Raw genomic sequence first — 23,371 nt, forward strand, 5'->3', positions numbered from 1 at the left:
TTGTAGCCCTCGCAGCCCACGGGGGAAGCGGCCGTTGTAGCCCTCGCAGCCCGCGGGGGGAGGGGCCGTTGTAGCCCCCACAGGCGGGCGGGGGGGAGCGGCCGTTGTAGCCCTCGCAGCCCGCGGGGCGAGCGGCCATTGTAGCCCTCGCAGCCGGGCGGGGGGAGCGGTCATTGTAGCCCTCGCAGCCGGTGTAAGACCCTCTGATATACACCTATTTTCACCACAATTTTATGTATCCTATGAAGAAAATTTGTAATTCAAGTTTGCTCATATAAAACATGAAGGGAACACTGGGCTACAGAAATAAAATTTAACTCCATAAAAACCTACAGCAACAGACCAACAGAAAAATAGGTTTATAGGAAAAAATGCAAAAGAAGTGAAAAATGAAAAGGTAAAGAGTGTCTGGAGAGTTTCTAGAGAGCAGAAGGAAGGAAAAAAGTGACAAAATAAATTATATTATGTTTCTTCTATAATGGAGATTTTAATTTTATTTCAGTGTAGAAATGTTCAATGCCAAATTCTCAATCTCAGATGATGAATGAATTTTCATAGTGTAGAAATAAAACTCTTTGACTCCAGACTACCAGCACATTTAAAACAAATTGTTTGATTGTATAATCTCACCAGTGCAGTCTCATGTGATTGTGGCTGCTTAAAATTAATGATCTCCAAAGCAAGTGTCTTTTTCACTTTGGCTAGGTCTGCCTCTCTGGCTGCTTGCAGTAGAGAGTGTCCTTTGAATTCGTCTGTTAGAGGAAAAAAACACATTTAATATTCAGCAAAATGGCACCTTTATAAATGTTATTGCAGAAAGACAGTCATACTCAATTGAGAGGAATAAGGAGTGATTCTGCATATCTTTGGGTGGCAGCTAACCTGGGACACAGAACATGAAAAGCTTTGCGGAAACTAAAGGGACATGCTAAAGGAGAGGGGAAGAGACTTCTTGAGTTAAACCCTTACAGCTTTTTCCCCTTTTATCCTCCACGCACTTGACATTAAATGCATATGTGACCTCTACATTACTCATGCCAGTGTTCAAATGAGCACAATGCTATGAGATATTCCTAAGAAAATTAAGCATTACAGTTGTAATTCTATAAAATTATGAATAAAAACAACAACAAAAATAACAATAATACATATATAAAATTTAAATATAAAATACTAAACTATTGGTCTTAAAGAAAGCTAACTAACAAAGCATTTGAAGCCAGTCTGCCCCAAAGACAAAACAAGTTTTGACAGCAGGCATATCTTTGCAAGTACAGATGGGAATTTTGCTATTTCCAGATATTGTTTAGTTCAGCAACTAGTTCATTTTAGTTTTAAATAACTTTGAATTTGAAAAGAACATTTAAAGAACATTTAAAATGTTCAGACGAAAGGAAGGTTAGCAAAAATTACATCTGACCTTGGGAACTAGAAAAAAATACTTCCATTTCAGTAGAAATATAGGTACGTTTTTCTCATAAGCAAGCTTGAAATCCTAAGTTTGTTAATGAGGGGCTTTCTTCTCCCACCTTTGTGTTAATGTCTGGTTTAAACTTCTTTGTAAACAAAGCATTACTCAAAGCAAAAGTGTAAATAAATCTTGAAATAACAAATATAATGTAACTTTATTCCCGAAGTATAAGACCGAACAACTCAAGAACATAAAAAACCACTACATTTTGGGATGCAAATACAAGCTATCCCATCAAGATACTGTCAAATTCGACATAATGTTCAAATTTGTTTACACATTTCAGTGGATATTAATCGACATGAATCTTTCCTCATTGCTCTTGAGGCACTCTAAATACTGAAATAAACCAAAATTTAAATTGGTTTGGGGATTTTTTGACTATTAATTTAAATAAATGCTAAATTAACCTTCCCCAGAACCAAAAACTTTAGCCCAGGACTCAGAGCAGAGAAGTGCCTAAAAGATACTAATGTCCTCCTCTTTTTTTCCAGACCAAAGTTTTCTGCCGCACATGATCTCACCATTTTCCCCTGCAAAGAACAGTGCCTAGACTGAAATCTGATTAGCAGTGATTGTGAGTAGTGCAGGATCACATTATTAGTGTCTGGGGGCTTCTGCTATACTGGAAATGTGAGAGACAAAATCAAAAACTTATTTATAATTGAGAATCTAATGCTCAAGTTTTCTGTAACTTCATAATGCTCTGTTTCCATATATGTCTCATTTAATTACAGTAGTTTCATGAATACAAGCCGCACGGAGTATAAGCCGCACTTCCGGTGCGTTGACAATGTTGCTGTCTTTGTCAATAAATAAGCCGCACCCCGAATATTAGCCGCACTTTCGTTTGTAGCGAGAATCCGTGCGCAGCTTTCACAAATTTGCCAATTAGTAACAGGATCGCGGCATAGCGGGCTTTACTGGCTCGGGGTGGGGCCAGGCAGGCTCGGCCCGCTCATGGTTGCCGACAGGGGTGGATGGCCCAGCTCGGCGCTACGGCTCGGCGGGGCCGGCCGGGCGGTGCTGCCGCCGCCGCCGCCGCCAGGCTCCCTGCTCCCGTCTGCACTGCCACTGCCGCGTTTGCTCGCCCTGCGGGCGGTGCTGCTGCCGCCGCCGCCAGGTTCCCTGGCTCCCCGTTCCCGTCTGCACTGCTGTTGCCGCGTTTGCTCGCCCTGGCTGGCGCTGCTGGCCCCCGCACCACCGGGCTCCCCCACGCTGTTGGCCCTGGTTCTCCTGGGCTCCAGTGGACTGCTAGCCCCGCTTCTACCGGGCTTCTCCCCGCCGCTGGGCAGCCCTGCCCGCCGGGTTTCCTGCTTCTGCTATCCTCCCCTATGCAGTTTGGCTCCCGTACACTGCCAGCCCTGCTTCTACCGGGCTTTTCCCCGCTGCCGGGCAGCCCTGCCCACCGGGCTTCCTGCTTCTGCTATCCTCCCCTATGCAGTCTGGCTCCCGTGCACTGCCAGCCCTGCTTCTACCTGGCTTCTCCCCGCCGCCGGGCAGCCCCGCACCGCTGGGCTTCCTGCTTCTGCTATCCTCCCCTATGCAGTCTGGCTCCCCTGCACTGCCAGCCCCACTTCTGCTGGGCTTCCCCACTGCCGGGCAGCCCTGCCCTCCGGGCTTCCTGCTTCTGCCATCCTCCCCTATGCAGTCGGGTTCCCGTGCACTGCCAGCCCTGCTTCTGCCGGGCTCCCCCGCCATGCTGGCCCGGGCTCTGCCGCCCCCCCTGCCCCGTCCTGCTGGCTCAGGCTCTGCCGCCCGCCCCCCGCACTGCTGGCCCCGCCTCTGCCAGGCTTTCCCACCTCTGCCGGGGCCGGCCGGGCTCCAGCTTGGCTAGGGGCTGCCGCGGGCTCTCACTTCCGTGTTGGCAGCTTTTAGAATATTGTTCATATATTAGCCGCCCCCAAATATTGGCCGCACTTCTGGGTTTCCACCAAAATTTTTATCAAATTGCTGCGGCTTGTATTCGTGAAATTACTGTATCTTTTACATTTTATATGAGTCAGGGAACAAATCCCCCAAAGACGGAAAGCAAAAGAATACAAATTAAAATTAGAGTTGAAATATTGGTTTGTAAACAGCATAAGGAATTGTAAAGACTACAAAAGAAGGTGATGGAATTTCTATTTCAGAGGTTGCACACCAAGGCTGCCTACCTTCTGTAAGTTTCTAAACGCAATACAGAGCCTCAGTATAGAGGCTCCTGTCTCAATGAACTGGACTTTAAACATAAAAAAACCCCAAGGTCACTGAATCAGCAGTCTTAATAATTCTAAACTTCAGAAAAGAAGGCAATATGACAAACGATGTATCAGCGGTACCTGTGCACTTCAAAGCACATGGCACAGCTGCAGCTACTCTGCTGCTTTGCATCCACTTCTGAAGCTCAAGGAAGGTGGCCTGAAAGGAAAGTATCCTTTTCCACCCACCAACAATTGCTTTCAGTCTGGAAACACTTACAGGTCAGTCTCTCCCTGAGCTCAGGTGTTGGAGCCATGTCAACTGCACTCTTGCCATGGCAGTTGACCAGGGTGGGATCAGCACCGTGGCTCAGCAGGAGGGAGCAGACCTCTACACGGTTCTTGGAAGCAGCCTCGTGCAATGGGGTGAATTGCCAGAGGTCCATAGCATTCACACAGGCACCATGCTAGCACAGCAAAAAAAGCCTTGGATTAGTACGAAATCATCTTCAACAACTAAAAAGCTTACAAATGTTCATTTTATCATAAATACTGGTTCAAATCACTCATGTGTGAACACACATACACAAAAAATTTAATTAAAAATAGCAGTACACACAAAAATACTGTTGAATCTATGAAAAAAAATTTGAATTTCTGTGTGAGCTGATTTTTGAACAGAAAGGTTCAATCCTACTAGCAGTCCAAAGAAATTAGATAAGGGAAAAATACCCATATACTGTTCCAACAAATACCTAAAGTTGCAGGTTTCTGAAATGACAATATGATGTTTGAAATCCGTTACTAGTAGGAAAAAAAATTACTTTTCAAGTCTGATAGAAACAGTTCATATCCCATCTAACACATCTAAATCAACAGCAATTATTTTCCATCCTTCTGCTTACCTTAAGCAGCAGCTCTGTAACCTCATAGTGTCCATAAGAACATGCATTATGAAGAGGCACAAGACCACTGCATGGAAGAAGAAGGCAAATGTCAAATTTTTTTAAAGCGGCATTTCTAAAGCAGGAACAATTTTCTCACTACTGAGATGAAAAGATCAAATTAAAGTTAAAATTTTTAAATAGTTAGGAATTTTAAAATTAGGATTTACAAACTAATGGGAAAATCTGACTTCCCCAAACAACACACTACTTAAGAGTGGCATAAAACTTGGGGTTTTGTTGGTTGGTTTTTGAAGGGTTTTTTTGGGGGAGGTGTTTTTTTGCCTTAACAGGTCACAGATGTTTAATCCACCATTAAGACTAGCATTAACTGGCTTTGACATGATCCTTCTTGAAGCTATTAAGAAGGGGGGAAAGTCCCATTCCACATTCAATTTCCTCAGCAGTATTCTGCTTCTGCCTAAATAGGAACTCCTGTTTAAAATGCTATGTGAAAGGCGAAACTCCCCAGACAGCACTAATGTAACTCCTGGGTATTTTATGAAGATGTACAAATATCCATAGAAAGCAGACTCAAATTGCTGCTCTAGACTGTGGAATTACTTGATTTTCCTCCATTTTTTACAGTACAACCTATTTAAGTGTTCCAGATACTTCTAAGAGAGTCCCTGTAATTTTTGTAGAGCTATATTACTGCAGGCCATACTTAAAAATGAGACTAGCAAAGTAAGTAACAGGGATTTAGTCACAAGCACAAGATGCAATAAAAGTCATGCATTGAAAAGGAGACACGAGATGGGCAATTAACTGCAGAAGATTAAAATCAGTTTAAGTCAAGCCAAGCATGACTCTAGTTAACTAGACTAGTTATAGCTCAAATGATCAGTACATGTAATACGTAAAAAACATAGTTACCCCCATAATACCTATGAAAAATACAGGGGGTAATTCCCAGCACTGTAAAGCCAACTCAGAGAGAACTAGGACAGCAATTAAATAAAATTAATTTTAAGGCGGATGCTCTCCAAAGCAGCAACACATTTGTCACAGGAATTGAGAATTTGTTGGGGGAAATTCTTCAGACTGTTTTTTCCATTATTACTTTTCTTAATTACAACTTATGGATGCACATGTGAGACAGAGAGAGACTATCCATTCCACAGAGTGCTCAAAATGATGCCCCCTCCCAAAATGATGACCATCTCAAAGGACTGAGGGCTTCAAAGGCCTGTCAGCGAAGACAATTGCTGCAGCAATGCACCTGGCCACTTCTGCAGCATCCCCTCTCCTTCCCTCTTCCAGCACAACAGCTGTAAGGGAAAGAATAGACCAGGGGAGAAAGCCTTGTCTGGGCTTCTTTTTGGGAGTAACTGGAAGTGGTGACTATTTTGAAAAGGCAGAACAATTCCTAAGCACATTCTCTGAATTGATCCATTGAAGAGAACCTAAGAGTTCTATAAAATCAGTAGCCTAATTTAGCTCCTTAAATGAAAAGTGACAGTTATTTATAGCCTATTTACTTATAAATTATCTATAAATAAGAAACAGCAAGGTAAAACAGAACACCACACTGATTCTAAATGTGTGAAGCCACTAAAAAAAGTGGGAGGTTACTAGGATATTAGATGTTTCTAAATATATTTGGGTTGTTTTAAAGTTCAGTACGGAGTAAGTATTGAAAGGTTTTCCTTTCTCTGTTTGCTTTCCCTCTCCTCCTGCTCCAGTCCTGAGTTCAAGTTCAACTTACAGTAATTTCACGACCATAAGGCGCACCAGACTATAAAGCGCACCTCCGCGAGTCAGCAAATTTCGCATCTTTGTACATTATATAAGGCGCACCGGACTATAAGGCGCACTTTTTTTTTGCCACGAAGATCTGTGCCGCGCGCAACAAAGTAACAAATTAGTAACAGAATCCTGTGATCGTGGAGTTTACTGGCAGGTGCTCAATTTGCAAACATTTTTCACAGACTGGCACAGCCTTTAAACACAGCCCCGAGCGCCCTCCCCGTGTGCAGGCCCGGCACTCCCATCCACCCCCGGTGTCGGCTGGCATTCAGGGCTGCTGCGGTTCCCTCCCTCTCTGTGCCACCCCAGTGGTCCGGCAGCCCCGTGCAGCTCCGGGTGCCCCGTGCCACACCAGGAGCTCCAGGCTTTTCCCCCACGCTGCTGCTGCCCCAGTGCCGCCGGCTTTCCCCCCACCAGCCGGGCTGCGCTGCCGCACTTTCCACCCCGCACGGCCGCTGTGCCAATGCCAGTGGGTTCGCACCGGGCTGCCGCTGCCCCGATGCCGCCAGCTTTCCCCCCCCACTAGCTGTTCCGCCACCGCCAGCTTTCTCCCCGCGCTGGCACTGCCCCGATGCCACCGGGCTCGCCCTGGACCGGCACTGGCCTGATGCTGCCGCTGGGCGGGCTCTGCTCAGCTGGGGACTGTTGCGAGTTCGCACTTCCGGGTTGGCAAATTTCGCAACTTTGTCCATTATGTAAGGCGCACCGGACTATAAGGCGCACTTCCGGGTTCGGGGGAAAATTTTAGTCAAAAGGGTGTGCCTTATAGTAGTGAAATTACTGTAACTACCTTTCATACATTCCAAGTAAATTGTTCAAAACTCATTACAGTAGCTACACTGGAACTTTGTACTAACTGATGCTGAAATTTTGGAAAGGTGCAAAATACCTTCAACTTGCTTAAACAGTGCTGGATCTACCAAAGTAGGTATTATATACAGCTTTACTGTAGGGCTCATGTGGTTTATTCTTTATGGGGTTGTTTGTGGGGTTGGAGGGAAGTTTTCTGTTTTGGTGTGGGGGAGGTTGTGGTGTGTTTTGGTTTTCTGTGGTTTTTTTGAGGTTTTGGGCTGTATTTTTGTTTTTTGACTTGCATAATATGGCATTATGCATTTAACAACACCACTGTTAAAAAAGCCATTGGGGTAAATGGACAGATGAAAGAGCTACAATTAGTCAAACTTCAAGAGAATAAATACACTTAAAATTGTTTTGGAGAGAAAGGAAAAAAAGGAAGAAACTAAGAAAATTTAAAATCTCATCTAACACTAGGCTGGACTCAGCAGAAAATGAAAATACAGGAAGTGTCAAAAGTTTACTGCTAGAGATCTATGGATTCTGAATACAAAATGTATGCCTTTAACAGGGGGCCCAATTTCTACAATGTTATAATTAAGCCTTCCAATCCAACCTTCATGAAAATCATCTTCTTAGACATCAGAAATGTATGGCTGAGAATATCACACAGCACTTATCATTTCAGATTTCTGACTGCTGTGCACTCTGCTGATATCTTACGTAACTACCACCCTTAATGCAAAAATAGAATAGCTTACCCTCTACTGTAACTTGAGGACCACAAGTTAGGAGCACATGAGCATTACTGATGTTCCTTGGAATTACATATATATTTGTGAAACAGGATAATGAGACCATAGGTAAGTTTTTCAATGCACATCTTTCACTAAGCCCTTGTATCTTCTTCCCATCACCTTTACAAACATAATGTTGTTAGTCCATAATTTCAAAGTGTAGTCTCTGAATGGTAGTAAAGATCAAAGTTTGGAAAATATTTTAAAGGTTTAAAAGTAGACTTAAAACAGGTGCAATCACAATTAATCTGAAGCACACTCAGACTTTGGAAGCAAGTATTTGAGATTATGCTGCAACATGAACCAAAGAAGTAATTCTTTATTTTGACTAATACAAAACCACTGCTGCAAACAGGTAATAAATTAATTGATTTTACATACCCTTTGTCCTTTGCATGTACATCTGCACCATGCTGAAGCAGAAGCTGGACTATACGAACTCTGTTGTAGCCAGCTGCCAGGTGTAAAGGAGTGGACTGCAAAACAAAAGATGAAGAATGGGAGTCACATCAATCTGAAGTCCTGTACTTCCTGTCATTAAAATACTCTTAGTTTATCTTAAACATTAGGCCAAGATAAGTTAAAGTACCCTTCTGTGATTAGCCAAATTAACAAATACGTAGCACGTGCAGGCCCCTCCTGTTGTCAAACCAAAAAAATATGCCTTAAGGTAGGTAAGAATCCAGTCACCCATAAGGCAGTAACAGCCTCTTAATTTAAAGCTAATTTTAAAAATCATTATCATCATCCTTATTTCCACACCAAAAAAGTAGTCATACATGTACTGTACTGTGTTGTGGTAAGACAAAGAGCAAATTGTACGCAGATTGCAGTTTCCTGCAAAATACAGGTCTACAGCAGTAATGCACCTTGCTGCATAATAACCGAGTAATAACACCTTTTTCCATGGCTAACTCATATGAATTTTAATGCAAAGTTTTTGAGTTGACAACAGTAATTCCCCTTGAAGTTTTTTTTAAAAGTTTTTTATTATGAAACAAATTTTGTGTGCTGTTTCAGTTTGTGAGGGACTGCTTTCTTACAGAAATGGATGATGCTGTTTCCTCTTTCCCAAGGCTGAGTGAGAAGCACAGGATTTTAAAGGGATCTTTGTTACAATTTATTTTGTGGCATGCAGCCAAATGATTCTATTTTGTTACAGTAAAACCCCACACATAAAGCAGTTTGAAACATGGGAAAGCTTACATATCTCACTGTATTATGCCAAGCACAGATTTACTGTCAGCATTAAAACATCATTATACAGTATTACAAAGGGAGATGTCACATTTCACTATTATCAAGAGGTTAGAAAACAAAAAAATCAAGACAAATGGTCTCATCTGCAATAAACAGCAACAAGTACTGTATATCCATAAACAGCATGGATTTCCAGGAACACATATTAAATATGTCCATAACTTGGGAGCAGTCTGTATTACATTTTACTAAAGTCTCAATACTTTGCTACTTTGCTTCAGAAAGAGTAACCACTTTTACAACTACCAAGTGTTCTGTATATCACATTGAGGACATGGGCTGTACTGTCAACACAGGGTATCTCTTAGAAAAACATCTAGAAAACTCAGTAATTTTAGGGAAGCACTTACGCAAGTTTCCATAAGACCTTTTAGTTGTTTGATCACGCAAACTATTAGGATCTATTACCCTGTTTAAGGCTTCTACTACTGAATTAACAATTTACACTGATCTAGAAGGCAATATATTCTTTTTTTATCTGCCTCTATTGTAAAATAACTGTCTTCGGCATATCATAAACACTAATGAAAATGTGGATAAGGATGATGCTGCTATTGACATTAGCAGAATAATTCACTACTGTTAATTCTGACAGTTGCCTTGGCGTGGTTAGTAAATCCAGTTTTATCAATTGAATTAGTAACCCGTAAAACCTAAAATTAATTTGAAATGGACTACAAAGCTATTCAAAGCTCTAGACTCCAGAGAAACTGGAGCCAAACATTAAATGTTTGGAACACGGCAGGATCCTTTAACCTCACTACAGTTAAACTACATCCATTCTTGTCTGTGTGCCACATCTAAAAAAATTACGGCAGACTTCCAATATGATGCTTTACTGACAGGAAACATTATTAAAAGAAATGTTCTCAATAAAGACACTTAACTCCAGAGTCTCGCTCACTCCTTAAAATAAAGAGAAAAACTATTATGACTCAGGCTGGAACTGTGTACTTTGTATTTCTAGGGTTAATAAATCTGCATTTGCCAAATAACTTCATTAGAGAAGAATCTCAAAACTTTTCAAGTTTATATCCACACAAAAAGTAGCATAAATTAAGCAAATCAGTGTTAACCCAAATCTTCACACAATTTATATCCCTGTCTTTCAAAAAGATGAGTTACTTCCTTGCCCACTCAAGCAAGAGCATGCAGAAACCCCAGTCCCATTATTTAAATAGAGTATCTTGTCTTGCCCAGCACACCAGCAATTATTTATCTGCAGCCAGGCACATGACATTTGGCGTGCATAGTAGCTTCAGCAAAGCTGCGTGCCACGCTGGGCCACCTCTCCAAGGAGAATCAACTGATGCTCCCTGTGCTCATTCCTGAAGACAGGGCTGAGTTCTCCACCAGGCAGCATGCTTCAACTCTGCAACTGCAAACACTGCTGGAGAGGCAGGGAGTTAAGAGGGCCAGAGGGACCACTTAACAGATAGGCAAGGACAAGGGAATACACACACATGCAGGAGCAGACAACCTGCAGAGCTGCTCTCCCTGTATCCACAAGCCAGCATTCCCAGTTGCTCATTAAATTGGCTAAATGGCGCTTATAAATTCTGTGCTTACATATACTTCAGGAAGGAGAAAACAGGAAAATCCTGTCTCCATAATTTTTTAAAAACTTCTTTTCCTTTCTCATGAGAAGGAGCATTAATTAATACTATAGATGAAATAGGTAAAAATACTAACCTGGAGTAACAACTTTGTATGCTAATTACAGAATCTAGGTACCTAAAAGACAATACTGTGCTACATGAACTACTCGTTACAAGACATTAAGAGCCCTCAAAAAAAAAAGTGAACAATAGAGAGTGATTCTTAAAATTAACACGCTATTTATATAGCATCAGGGAAGTAAAAACTAAATACCATTGACCATAATGGCTACTGTACCTGTATCACTTAATATTAATTACTTAATATTAAGAGAACAGATTTAATTAAGCTATCAATTAACCCCTCCTCCCATATCTTGCAAAACTTGGTAAGACTTACTAACAAAAATCCAGAGAGGATGCTTACCCACACATTCACAGTTACCAAGCCAATCACACTGTCTTAATTTACTAGTGCAATTAAAAAGGGTAGAACTCAATTTTTATTAAGTATACCATCATACAAGATGCTCATATTATTTGGAAGTTTTATGGCAGCTATAACTGAGCCAAAGCAGGTACTGAGAACTTTAAGGAACATCACTATACACAAGATGGCAATCACTGTCAACCTATTTACCTACTATTTATAGTAAGGTAGGGGCTTTTGCCTGCAGTCTTGTCGACAATGTGTTTCCTGGGAATACAAGAAATGCATTTTTTAGATTTGATACTGTTCTCAGTGAGCCTTAGGTATTCTTGCACTGCTTAATTACCAACACCTGATTTAATGACCCCTGTTCAAGGTGAGCCACCTTGGACTTACCATCCCCTGTTCACCCGCATCAAACAAAAGGAGCCCTGGGGGATCTCCAGCATCACAGGGTCTGAGTAGGTTCTGCTAAAATCTGAAAATTTATTTCAGCAAACTGTCCACAAGCAAGGGGTAGCGCTAGCTCCAAGCACCATCTGTTTCCTTTCCTATCTTGCTAAAGAGTCTTCATCAGCTCTCAGGTGGTAATGCTGCCACCGCTTCAGAAAAAAGTTTCATTTCAAATTCAAATTACACATTTTAAGGTCAACTTTAAACCAAGGGATCTAATGTAACCATCTTATATTAAGCATTGGCTGCATTATTAATAACAGTTGCAGGAACTGTTTTAAAAACTAATATCTCCCGTTCTTGTTTCCTATGGCCAAAATCTTTATATAATGCTATATGATAAAAATCTTAATCTATGTGTTTCTCTCATTCTCAACTTGCCATCCCAAAGGCTATTAAAGTCAATATTATGACATAAATAATATCTCATCATACATCTTATTTACATCACTATACAGTGATTTAGAACTATCATAAATTCATTTAATTGTCTACAGGAAGGGCATTGTCATAATAAAGAGGCAACACTGATTTTAACGGTCAGCTCTGGCTACCCTCATGCTCAGAAGGTCCCCACAGAGATATGCACCAGGTAAGGGTGGCTCTTACACAGATGAGGAAACAAGTAAAGCTTGGCAAAGAAATACCTAAGGATACCTGTATGCTTGTTGTTAACTCTTTTACAACACTCTGCTGACAGAGGACGCCAAAAAAAAAATAAGAGGGAGGAGGAGGCATTTTAAAATGTTTCATGCAGACTTTAATATTTGTGACTTTTTATATCATGTCTGTAATTATCTTCAGGTTTTGCAAGTTTGCAGCAATCTCCTATTTAACAAATATAGTTCAAAAAAACCCTTTATTCTATTCAGATCATACTGTGCTTAGAAAACAGCAATAAAAATACCTGAAAGCTCTTGCAGTTTGTCATACAAACTCCCTTCACAAAGTTTTTCACCTCCTTTGAATTAAGAGCATAAGGGTTTCTAATCGCAGAAGGGACCTTTGGTTCATAGTTTCGCATAAAACTGTTTTGAAAGATGTCCTGATTCCTGGCAAAGCAAACAACTTTCTCTTTATTGCGTTAGAATTTATCACAGAATGTTTCTTTCCAATCACAGTAGTCTGTGCTTGATCCTGCTCTCTTGCAGACGTCTCTAAAATGAACCACATCAATCATGAGAGTACATCAGGAAGACATTCCAGATGCAAGTGGAGTACCTCCTGTCTCCACTTTATCATTCTGATCAATGGGGTAAGAAAAAAAGTTGCAACACCACCACAATCTTGCAGACACATTCCTAAACTTTTCCACTGTGGAAATGATCAGGCTTTTCCTTTGCTGCTCAGATACCAACTTGCATTCTAATTTTAAGCAGTGCACCCACCTTACACCTTCATTTTAAATTAATTTGGAAGCTTTCTTGGGAAATAGCTCATTAACCTTTCTTTATATTATGCCAAGACTGGACTTATATACAAAATATTTCCTTCTATAAACACATATTTCAAATAAGTCAAAATAATTATTCTGTATTCATGCTCTAATGCTCTTACACATTTGGTACTACAGAACTAAAGTTCCCTAACCCTGACTGAAGAATTATGCATTCACTGAGCAGGAAAGGGGCTGTGCTTCTGTTCACTAGCCACACGACTTGTCACCCTAATCATGTAGCTTCCTTGATCATTTTATAGCAGTACTGTTATACTGTTATATGAGTTATTTAAACTCGAGGTTGACAATTATGCTTCAGGGACAAACTTATAGGTGCTGCTTCAGGAAAATGAGTAATGTCAGACTGTTGACTGTAGATGAGCTAGCTGCAACTCCAGAAATAAGCACACGGATGAAGAGCTTAAACTACTTATGTAAAAAATATAATAAACAAGAAACAAACAAAACCCCTACAAACAAAGAGAATTCCTAAAGACAAGAATTACAAAATGCTTAAGGGAAGACATTTCTCTCACTACTCTTTCCAGTGGTAATTTAACTGCTTCATTTTCAGAACACAGACATTAATAATTAAATTGACTTTTGAACTGGACAGGTTTTCTAACAGCTAACGACAGGGAAAATGAACTGAACAGCTCACCAATTCAGAATTTGAAAGTTACACAAAATCTTAATTTAGAGATCTGGTATATCAGATGATATCTTAGAAGGTGGGGGGTGGTGGTGAGGAACCAATTGTTTTGAGCTGTAAACCAGCAAAGACAAAACCAGATGGATTACACAGACACAGTAGTGCTAGGGCAGAGTATCAATGGGCAAGAACGTTCATAAACTCGAGGAAAAGAGTTTAAAAACACAGAAGGAGAAGACTAGAAATATTGTACATACACTGACAGAGTAAGGCCTCACTTGGAAGAGGTTTACTTGGGTGACAGACCAGGTCCTCATATCCAGTAAGTATTCAAATCTATTCCTTCTCAGGGGGCTGTACTGTCCAAACTACTGAATGTTTCTCTAGTAGAACTGACCTTTAAGAGACAACAATTTTCTGACTGTATGTCTGAACCTCTAAGACCACATTACAAGAGTTGGCATAAGTTCCACACATTAACAAGTGACTGCAGTACATGGCTGTACTGCAACTTGGGCTAAGTGCTGACAAATAAGGGGGGCAAGAGATTTATGAGAGAAAAGGTTTTTCAATCACCAACATGCCTAGGGTAGGACCAACAAGATGACAAGCATGATCCTGCACAGGAGGAGACAAAGAAATAACTGGAGTGTCTCCATCTCAAGGTTAAAAGGAGGTAGAACAGGAAATCACAGAATCAACTAGTCTGGAAAAGACCTTTGAGATCGAGTCCAACCTGTGACCAAACAGCACCTTGCCACCTGGACCATGGCACTGAGTGCCACATCCAGTTTCTTCTTAAACAGCTCCAGGGATGGTGACTCCACCAGCTCCCTGGGCAGCCCATTCTAAAGACCAATCACTCCTTCTCTGAAGAAATTCTTCGTAATGTCCAAACTAAACCTCCCCTAGTGCAGCTTAAGGCTTTGTACTCTTGTCCTGTTGCTGGTTGCCTGGGCGAAGAGACAGACTCTCACCTGGCTACATCCTCCTTTCAGGAAGTTGTACAGTGATAAGGTCTCTTCTGAGCCTCCTTTTCTCCATGCTAAACAACCCCAGCTCCCTTAGCTGCTCCTCACAGGATTTGTGCTCCACACCCTTCACCAGCCCTGTTGACTTTCTGTGGACATGCTCCAGCACCTCAACATTCTTCCTAAACTGAGGCACCCAGAACTGGATGCAGTACTCAAGGTGCAGCCTCAGCAGTATCGAGTCCAGGGCAAGAATGACCTCCCTGGTTCTTCTGGTCACACAACTGCTGATACATGCCAGGATGCCACTGGCCTTCTTGGCTGCCTGGGTACTCTGCTGGCTCACATTCAGCTGTTGTCAACCAGAACCCTCAGGTCCCCTTTCTGACTGGCTGCTGTCCCCAGCCTGTAGTGCTGCAGGGGGTTGCCATTACTTTAAGAGACAAACTTAGAAGCATTATCTAAAGTGGAAAAAGTAAAAGGCTGGGAGAGACACTTAAATCTTTAAATAGGAACACCATTGATCTCTGAAGGAGTTCACAAACAGCAGATCCTCTAATGGGGCACTAGTAACCTGCGACCTCCTCCTAAACCAGAATTAAAATGCAACACATCCTCCCTTACCCAAAACTCTTCTTGCATGTATCTCAATCACCATTTGGCAAAAGTTCCACAGAGGATGTATCAGAAAAACTGAGTAACACTCCTCACAAAAAACCATAGTATTCTCAGAAAAGTGACCTTTACAAGAATCTCTTCCATTTCTATATATATATGATGAAGGTGTAGCTGGGGATGGAACTGCAATATGAGAAAGAAATTCTGCGGCTTTCACCATGAAGTAGCATTTGTAGTTTTCCCACATTTAGAAGCATAGAATACATCTCTGGCAGCTCTCAATGACACAGAAAGAGGAATTTTGAAATGGATTATCAGAGAAGCAGAGGAGTATATGCTGTTTCTTTGGTAATAGATGATGACAGCTGAGGGAATAGTGGCCTGTTGAGCTACATAAAGAAAAAATTGCAGTAAAAATCCACTCCTCTTCTCCTAAGGGAATGCAGCTGATGTTATTTAACACTGGAAAGAGATCTATGCTGGCTTCAAAGATATGGGAGGACACTACACAGAAACTACTTAGAGCATCGTGTCCAGCACAGCCATTTTTGGCAAGTTGAAAATGCACACTGAATCACCAGAGAACCAAAACCGCTGGGTTTTTTTGGTGTTGCATTCTCTTCTTCAAGCAATTGTTATCAAAATCTTAATAGAGTCATAGAATACATTGAGTTGCAAGGGACCCATCAGGATCATTGAGTCCAATTCCCAGTCCTCCACAGGATACCCCAAGAGTCACACCAGGTGCCTGAGAGTGTTTTTTATGTTGTGACACCCAGAACTGCCCCCAGCACTTGAGGTGAGGCTGCCCCAGTGCACAGCAGAGCAGAGCAGAGCAGAGCAGAGCAGAGCAGAGCAGGACAATCTCCTCCCTCCCCCAGCTGTGCCTAATGCCCCCCAGGACAAGATTGGTCCTCCTGGCTGCCAGGGAACAATGACTCACATTGAATTGCCATTCACCAGGACCTCCAGCTCCCTTTCCACAGCACTGCTCTCCAGCATCTCATTTCTCAGTCTATATGTACATCAATGCCTTTCCTACTATAGTCAATTAGTAATCTTTTATTTCCCTTTTCTTTTTATCTATTGTATTATTTTTACTACTTCTCCTATTCATCTGTATGTATTTACATTGCTTCTCCACCTTCCCCTTCTAAACCAAAACTTTCCAGGCTTCAGTTCATAATATTTTCACATTATTAAAGAATAAATTAATTTGACCATTCCCTCTGTTAACGTGTCTTCAAATCAGCACATCACGCGTTTTATTGAAACTGGGGTCAGAATAAACTGTTATAAGCAACACTTGTATATTTGACTGCATTTCAGCTCCAGTGCTGAGTATGAAATAAATATTTATACCTTATATTTTGGAATTTACAGTAATTTCACAATTATAAGCTGCACCTGATTATAAGCCGCATTTCCAGGTGTCAGCAACTTTTCATTCTTTGTCCATATATAAGCCGCACCTGATTATAAGCCACACATTACAATACAGAGTGTGATAAAAGGTATCTATTCTATCACCATCTGTTGAGGGTGGGGGCAGTGATCCTTATCTCCATGGGAGATATTCTGCTAATGAACCATCCATTGAAACAAGGTGGGGCATTGTTCTTTATCTTTTCACAACCCATCCTTCCTCTAAAGAGTAATTTTCTGCTAATGGTCCATTGAGTCCCACTGTGTGACTGATAAAATTACTTCATCCCATTGGAAGTTGCTCCAGCCAGGGGGAAGAGCCCAACATTTCTTACCAAGATAAAAACAGAGGTTTTGGGACACTAAGGTAGCCCCTTTCTCCACTGGACTCCAGAAGAAAACCGGATTTCTCCACATCACCACTGGACCTCTGGAGGGCAACTGCACCTTCTACAGGAGCACTGCTTCAACTGAACCACATCTGCCACTGCAGGACGACTGCAACCACCATTTAATTAAACTGCTACCAACACCCTGCCTGACAGGGTGTCAGGTTGTACTCTGACTTTGTCAGGGTTTGGAGTTTGTTTCTTTGTAGTACTGTATTTCTATTTTAATTTCCCTAGTAAAGAACTGTTATTCCTAATTCCCATATTTTTGCCTGAAAGCCCCTTGATTTCAAAATTACAATAATTTGGAGGGAGGAGGTTTATATTCTCCATTTTAAAGAGATGCTGCTGCCTTTCTCAGCAGACACCTGTCCTCCAAACTAAAACAGCAACCTTTTGTTCTTTGTCCATATATAAGCTGCACCTGATTACAAGCCGTACTTTGGGTTTGGACCAAAATTTTAGTCAAAATGGTGCAGCTTATAATCGTGAAATTACTGTAATTAAGACACAAAATATAAAATCATTAATAACATTAAATACACAAAATACTCCTTTTGCATTACATAAATAATTTTCAAATTTTAGAATTAAATAATTCAATTTAGAATAATAATTCAATCAAATTATAATCCAATCAAATAGCCTTCACCATTCCTTTGAAGAGCAGCCTTGCAAAGTACAGGGAAAATGGCAGAGAATTTATCTTGTCATTCCAATTGAAAAGCAATAGTTATTAGAATATTAATATTCTAAATAATTCCATCTGTAAGAAACAAGTTTCTTTTATAAATAGTGGCATATAATATTACTTGGAAAAGACTAATCAAATCACCTCGATTTTTTTGTTCATTAATGACACATCCATCATCAATTACAATGCCTTATTTTGGCATTTTCCTCCCCTTTTATCCTTCATCTGCTGCCTGCTCAGTCAACTTAAACAATACTTTTAGAAATGGTTATGTAAATACATATCTCTTTGCACAATAAGTATTTGCACTTCTTTTCTAACTAAACTGATCACCCCGAACTATCCATACAACTTCTCAAGTCAATGATGGGGTTGTACGAGCAAGTGATAACTGATGTGCTGGAAGAAATCAGAGAGGCACCAAAGTTAGAAAACACAAGGGCTTTGAGTGACCTAAGAGGTGAAATGCTTGGAAGCTATCAGGGACACTTCTACAGAGAAAGTGGTTAGGAAGGCCACAAGGGTAAATGCAACTACTGGGATGGTACCAAGTGACACCTGAAGAAAAATCTTTCAGTAGAAGTTGTCTTTAATAGCAGCTATAACACACTCAGATTTAACATATCTACAGGGGGAATGCTTGCAAAAATAATCCAATATGAGGCACCAACCCTCATAAAGTGGAGATATGAAAAAACTGGCAATTTTTAAAAAATAAGCTAGAATTAGTATGTAAGAAAATTATGTCCTTACAGACAGTAAAAAAACTACTAATGAAGATAATACTGGAGACGCTTTGCTAATCCATACCTTCCGCTGGGAAGGGTTTGATATAGCGAAAGAAGCCATATGACCAACAGCAAGTTAAAAGAGTTTACTAGAATTAAGAGGACATTCAAAAAGTTGAATTTACAAGCTGGAGAAAAACACCAGGATCACAAACTCCAGTGATTTAGAGGTAAAAATACAAGTACAGTAAATTCACGAATACAAGCCGCACTGAGTATAAGCCGCATGGCCGGGTGTTGGCAAACATTTTGGTTTTTGTCCATAAATAAGCCGCACCTGAGTATAAGCCGCTCTGTGTTCGCAGGGAGGACCCGCGTGCAACAAAGTTGCCAAATAGTAACAGAACCGTGGCAGGGCGGGGTTTACTGGCTTGGCTCGGGCCATGAGGGCTCGGGGCTGCCGACAGGGCTGGGTGGCCCAGCTCGGCTCTGCCCCACGGCGGCAGGGGGGGCACAGAGCTCGCCGGCACCTGCGGCGGCGATGGGAGTCGGGGATGTAGCCTGCCTACTCCTGCGGCGGCGGCGCGCGGGGATGGGAGCACCCTGAGCCACAGGGTCAAGCAGGAGAGAGCCCCTGCTTCCCCCGAGCTGCAGGGCTAAGCAGGAGAGAGCTGCCCCACCTTCCCCCCGAGCTGCAGGGCTAAGCAGGAGAGAGCCCCTGCTTCCCCCGAGCTGCAGGGCTAAGCAGGAGAGAGCCCCTGCTTCCCCCGAGTTGCAGAGCTAAGCAGCAGAGAGCTGCCCCGCCTTCCCCCCGAGTTGCAGGGCTAAGCAGGAGAGAGCCCCTGCTTCCTCCGAGCTGCAGGGCTAAGCAGGAGAGAGCTGCCCTGCCTTCCCCACCCCCTGTGCTGCCTGCACGGAGCAGCTCCACCCGCCGCACAACAGAGTATCAATTTGTAACAACCGTGTAAATGCAGGGTTTTACTGGCAGGAGCTCGACTTTGCAGTTTGCACTGACTTGGTTTGCACTCCCAGGGTTGAAAATGTCAGAAAATTATTCACATATTGGCCGCACCTGAATATTAGCCGCATTCCTGGTATGGGAGCAAAATTTTGGTCAAAACAGTGCGGCTTGTATTCGTGAAATTACTGTACACAGGCAAAAACAGTTTACAGTAATTTCACGAATACAAGCCACAGCAATTTGACAAAAATTTTGGTGGAAACCCGGAAGTGCGGCTAATACTCAGGGGTGGCTAATATGTGAATAATTTTCTGACATTTACAACCCCAGACGTGCCAGCCAGGGCACCGAGCCAAGCACCTGCCAGTAAAAGCCGGCATTCCGCGATTGTTACAGTGTTACTGTGTTGCCCTGGCTCCCTGCAGGCAGTACGGGGGGCGGGGAGAGAGGTGGGAGAGCTCTCTTCTTCCCTCCTCTGCCGCAGCCCAGGGGAGGACGGGTGGGGGGGTGCGCCGCCATTGCCGCGGTTCGGGGAGAACGAGGCGGGGGGGGGCGCGCCGCCATTGCCGTGGCTTGGGGAGCCGACGGGGGCCCTGTGCCGCCATTGCTGCGGTCCGGGGAGGAGAGGGGGGGGCCGCGCCGTCATTGCCGCGGTCCGGGGGGGGGGAAGTGCGCGCCACCATTGCCGCGGCTCAGGGAGCCGACGGGAGCCCCGCGCAGCCATTGCCGCGGCTCGGGGAGGAGGCAGGGTGCTTTGTCCGCACCCCCCGCCAGCACCACGGGCGCGGGAAAGCTCTGTCCCTGCCCGCCACCGGCGCCACAGGCGCGGGAAAGCTCCGTCCCCACCCGCCGCCGCTGCCGTAGGAGCGGGGGAAGCTCTGTCCCTGCCTGCCACTGCGGGGCAGCGCCGACCCGGGGTGACCGAGCCCAGTGGCAGCGGCGGGTGGCCCTGAGCGGCAGCACCGGGCTGGGCCACCTGGCCCCGTCAGCAGCCCCTAGCGGGCCGAGCCTGCACAGCCTTAGCTCAGCCAGTAAACCCCGCCCTCCCGTGGTTCTGTTACTAATTGCACACGGGTCCTCGCTGCGAATGACAGAGCGGTTTATATTCGGGTGCGGCTTATTTATGGACAAAAATCGAAATATTTGCCAACACCCAGAGATGCGGCTTATACTCAGTGCGGCTTGTATTCGTGAATTTACTGTAAGTAGTAACTGGTGAAATTAATTTAAACCAGACATAACTTCTTGCAACCCACTAGGAGCACAAAATGGACCAGTCAGTTCAGTGCGGCAAGGGGACGCTAGGGCAAGAAATGGAGGTTTTATAGGCAAGAAGGCACTGTGAAGTAGTAAAGTAACTTTTTGTACTGCATACATCTTAGAAGAAACAGTAAATCTTATTCTAGGAATGTGGTGAGTGAGCATGTGCATATTTGGGAGCATGGAGAAGCTTGGCAAAGCATCTGTCTGAAACTACAGTAATTTCACGAATACAAGCCGCAGCAAGAAGACTAAAATTTTGGTGGAAACCCGGAAATGCGGCCAATATTCCGGTGCGGCTAATCTATGGACAAAAATGTGATATCTGCCCTTACCTAGTATCATGCTGGTCCAGTCCCGAGCCAAAACAGTCTGAAATCCATGGTTTCCCGTTGTTCCGATGATGAACCAATCAGAGAACAGCTTATTGCCTGCCTGTGGATGGCGGCGTTACTGAGGGGCGGGGGTTGTTATCGGGGTGAGTTACCTCGGCAATTCGATAAAAGTGTGTGATATTTCTCTGTACTTTTTAAAGTGTTTTCAGTCTTGTGCGGCTACGGGGCTGGCTGGGCTCGCAGGGAGAGGGCTGGGGGAGCCTCTCTCCCCGCAGGGAGAGGGCTACAACGGCCGCTCCCCCCGCGGGCTGCAAGGGCTACAACGGCCGCTACCCCCGCCTGGCTGCGAGGGCTACAACGGCCGCTCCCCCCGCGGGCTGCGAGGGCTACAACGGACGCTCCCCCCGCGGGTTGCGAGGGCTACAACGGCCGCTCCTGTGCCAGCACGGAGATGTGGCTCCGCTTGGAGCTCAGCTGCCTGCCCACGCGGCTGAGTGGCTGTTTAAAGGCAACGCGGATCCATTGGGAATGCTCGCAAAATGACCACACTATTGTTCCTGTCTTTTTCGGCTTGTAAATAAAGGGTGTGTCTTTTTTCACTTGGAAACAATGTTTCTGAGGTCAGCAGTAAGCCAGTAAGCCCCGGCGATCCTGCGATTGTGTCACTAAATGACGACTTTGTGAAAGTTCGCTGCGAACTAAAGTGCGGCTAATATTCCGGGTGCGGCTTATCTATTGACAAAGACATCAATGTTGCCAACACACCGGATATGCGGCTTATACTCCGTGCGGCTTGTATTCGTGAATTTACTGTAAATTAAGCATAGAAGAGGTAGTCATCCCTGTAACCATGAACATCAACATGTAACGAACATCAACAAATTGCCAGGACCTAACTGGATCCACTCCAGAGCACAGGAGAATGAAACAGGTGAATTACTAGTTGTACATGACCTTCACTTAAGATTATTTTGGTATGTGAAGACACAGAAGTTACAAACCAATCATTATGCACATTTTGGGGAATTACACACAGGCCTGTAATCTTGATGCCTATACAAGCTAAAGTACAATATAATAACAGCTAGAATTAGTGAACAACTGCATAAACACAATCTGCTTGGGAAGAGTCAAATACTGTTAAAAGAAGTTCCATGTTTAAAACTTGGGTTTTCTGAAGCAGTCAACAAGCACATACATGAGGGTAAACCATAACTGATACAGGTTACAATAGGGGTACTCAACGAGTTTTTAAACTAAATCCTCACCAGTGGTTATTAGGAAGGTGATGTTAGGTCCTCGGGTAGTTGCACAACAGCATGCAGAGACAGGAAACAGTGTACAACTAAATGACAGATGAAAGTAAAAAGCAACAAGAAAGTAGATTAGTTTACTTTTCAGTACCTCTTAAGCTCACATGAAGGGATTTTGAGAGTGACATCAAGCACAGAAATATCACTTACAGTATTCATTATAGTCAACATATACAGAAGTCAAATGCTCTCACTCCCTGGATTGAGCTGCTGCATTTCAATTCAAAACATAATCTCAGCAAGCTCTGTGAAGGAAAGGGTTCCACTCTTGAGATCACAGTAGAAGAAATATTGTTAGTACTTGGCTTCTGGATGCTCTGTGAGCTGTTAGAGCCAAATCCAGAACACAGTTTTTAGTTAACGTGCATAAAATATTACATGGCAGCTCTGCCCATATCTGCCAGTTTTGCTTGTTTTCTCTTGACAAGAGATAGGTAATAGCCTAATGTGGGAAGTCATCTCCTGTGTGAAGGTCAAGGGGAAAACAGTTCAGGTATAAAAACCCCCATGCCTTCAACACATTTGAGGTTTCCTAAAGAGCGCATTAACTAAGATCCAACAAAGGAGACTTCGTGAATTTTAGAGAACAATAGAAAGAATGATCACAGAGTAAGAAATTTCTTTCTAGTCCTTTCACGCACAATTTCTATTTGTGGACATTATAGAGTACACATCAAATAATAGGTAAAGGGATACTCACTGAAAAGTTTTAGGGAAAATATTTAAGACCTGTCAACAGAAATTTAGGTAGATCAGTAGATCAGTTTTACATTTAATTCAAAAGGTATTATCTTTGGATAGAAAAGGTTTTAAGTGACCCCATAGAAATTAAGCCAAATCACCTATACCATACAAAGTCTGCAGAGGGATTCTCATGTTACCCAATTTGACCATGCTTGGTAGATGAAGT

General features: G+C 43.0%; 1 protein-coding gene across 1 annotated transcript in view; it reads right to left on the minus strand.

The window, feature by feature from the left end:
- Positions 1-23,371, minus strand: part of TNKS (tankyrase) — a 172,371-nt gene that overhangs the window by 55,327 nt on the left and 93,673 nt on the right. Inside the window, exons 6-9 of the mRNA XM_033061301.2 lie at positions 8,318-8,412; positions 4,557-4,623; positions 3,932-4,118; positions 631-752 (exon numbers count right to left, since the gene is read on the minus strand). Of these exons, the coding sequence (XP_032917192.1) occupies positions 631-752; positions 3,932-4,118; positions 4,557-4,623; positions 8,318-8,412 (471 nt within the window). The remainder of the gene's footprint in view (positions 1-630; positions 753-3,931; positions 4,119-4,556; positions 4,624-8,317; positions 8,413-23,371) is intronic.

This window comes from Catharus ustulatus, chromosome 5 (assembly GCF_009819885.2).
Source record: "Catharus ustulatus isolate bCatUst1 chromosome 5, bCatUst1.pri.v2, whole genome shotgun sequence".
Classification (NCBI taxonomy): Eukaryota; Metazoa; Chordata; class Aves; order Passeriformes; family Turdidae; genus Catharus; species Catharus ustulatus.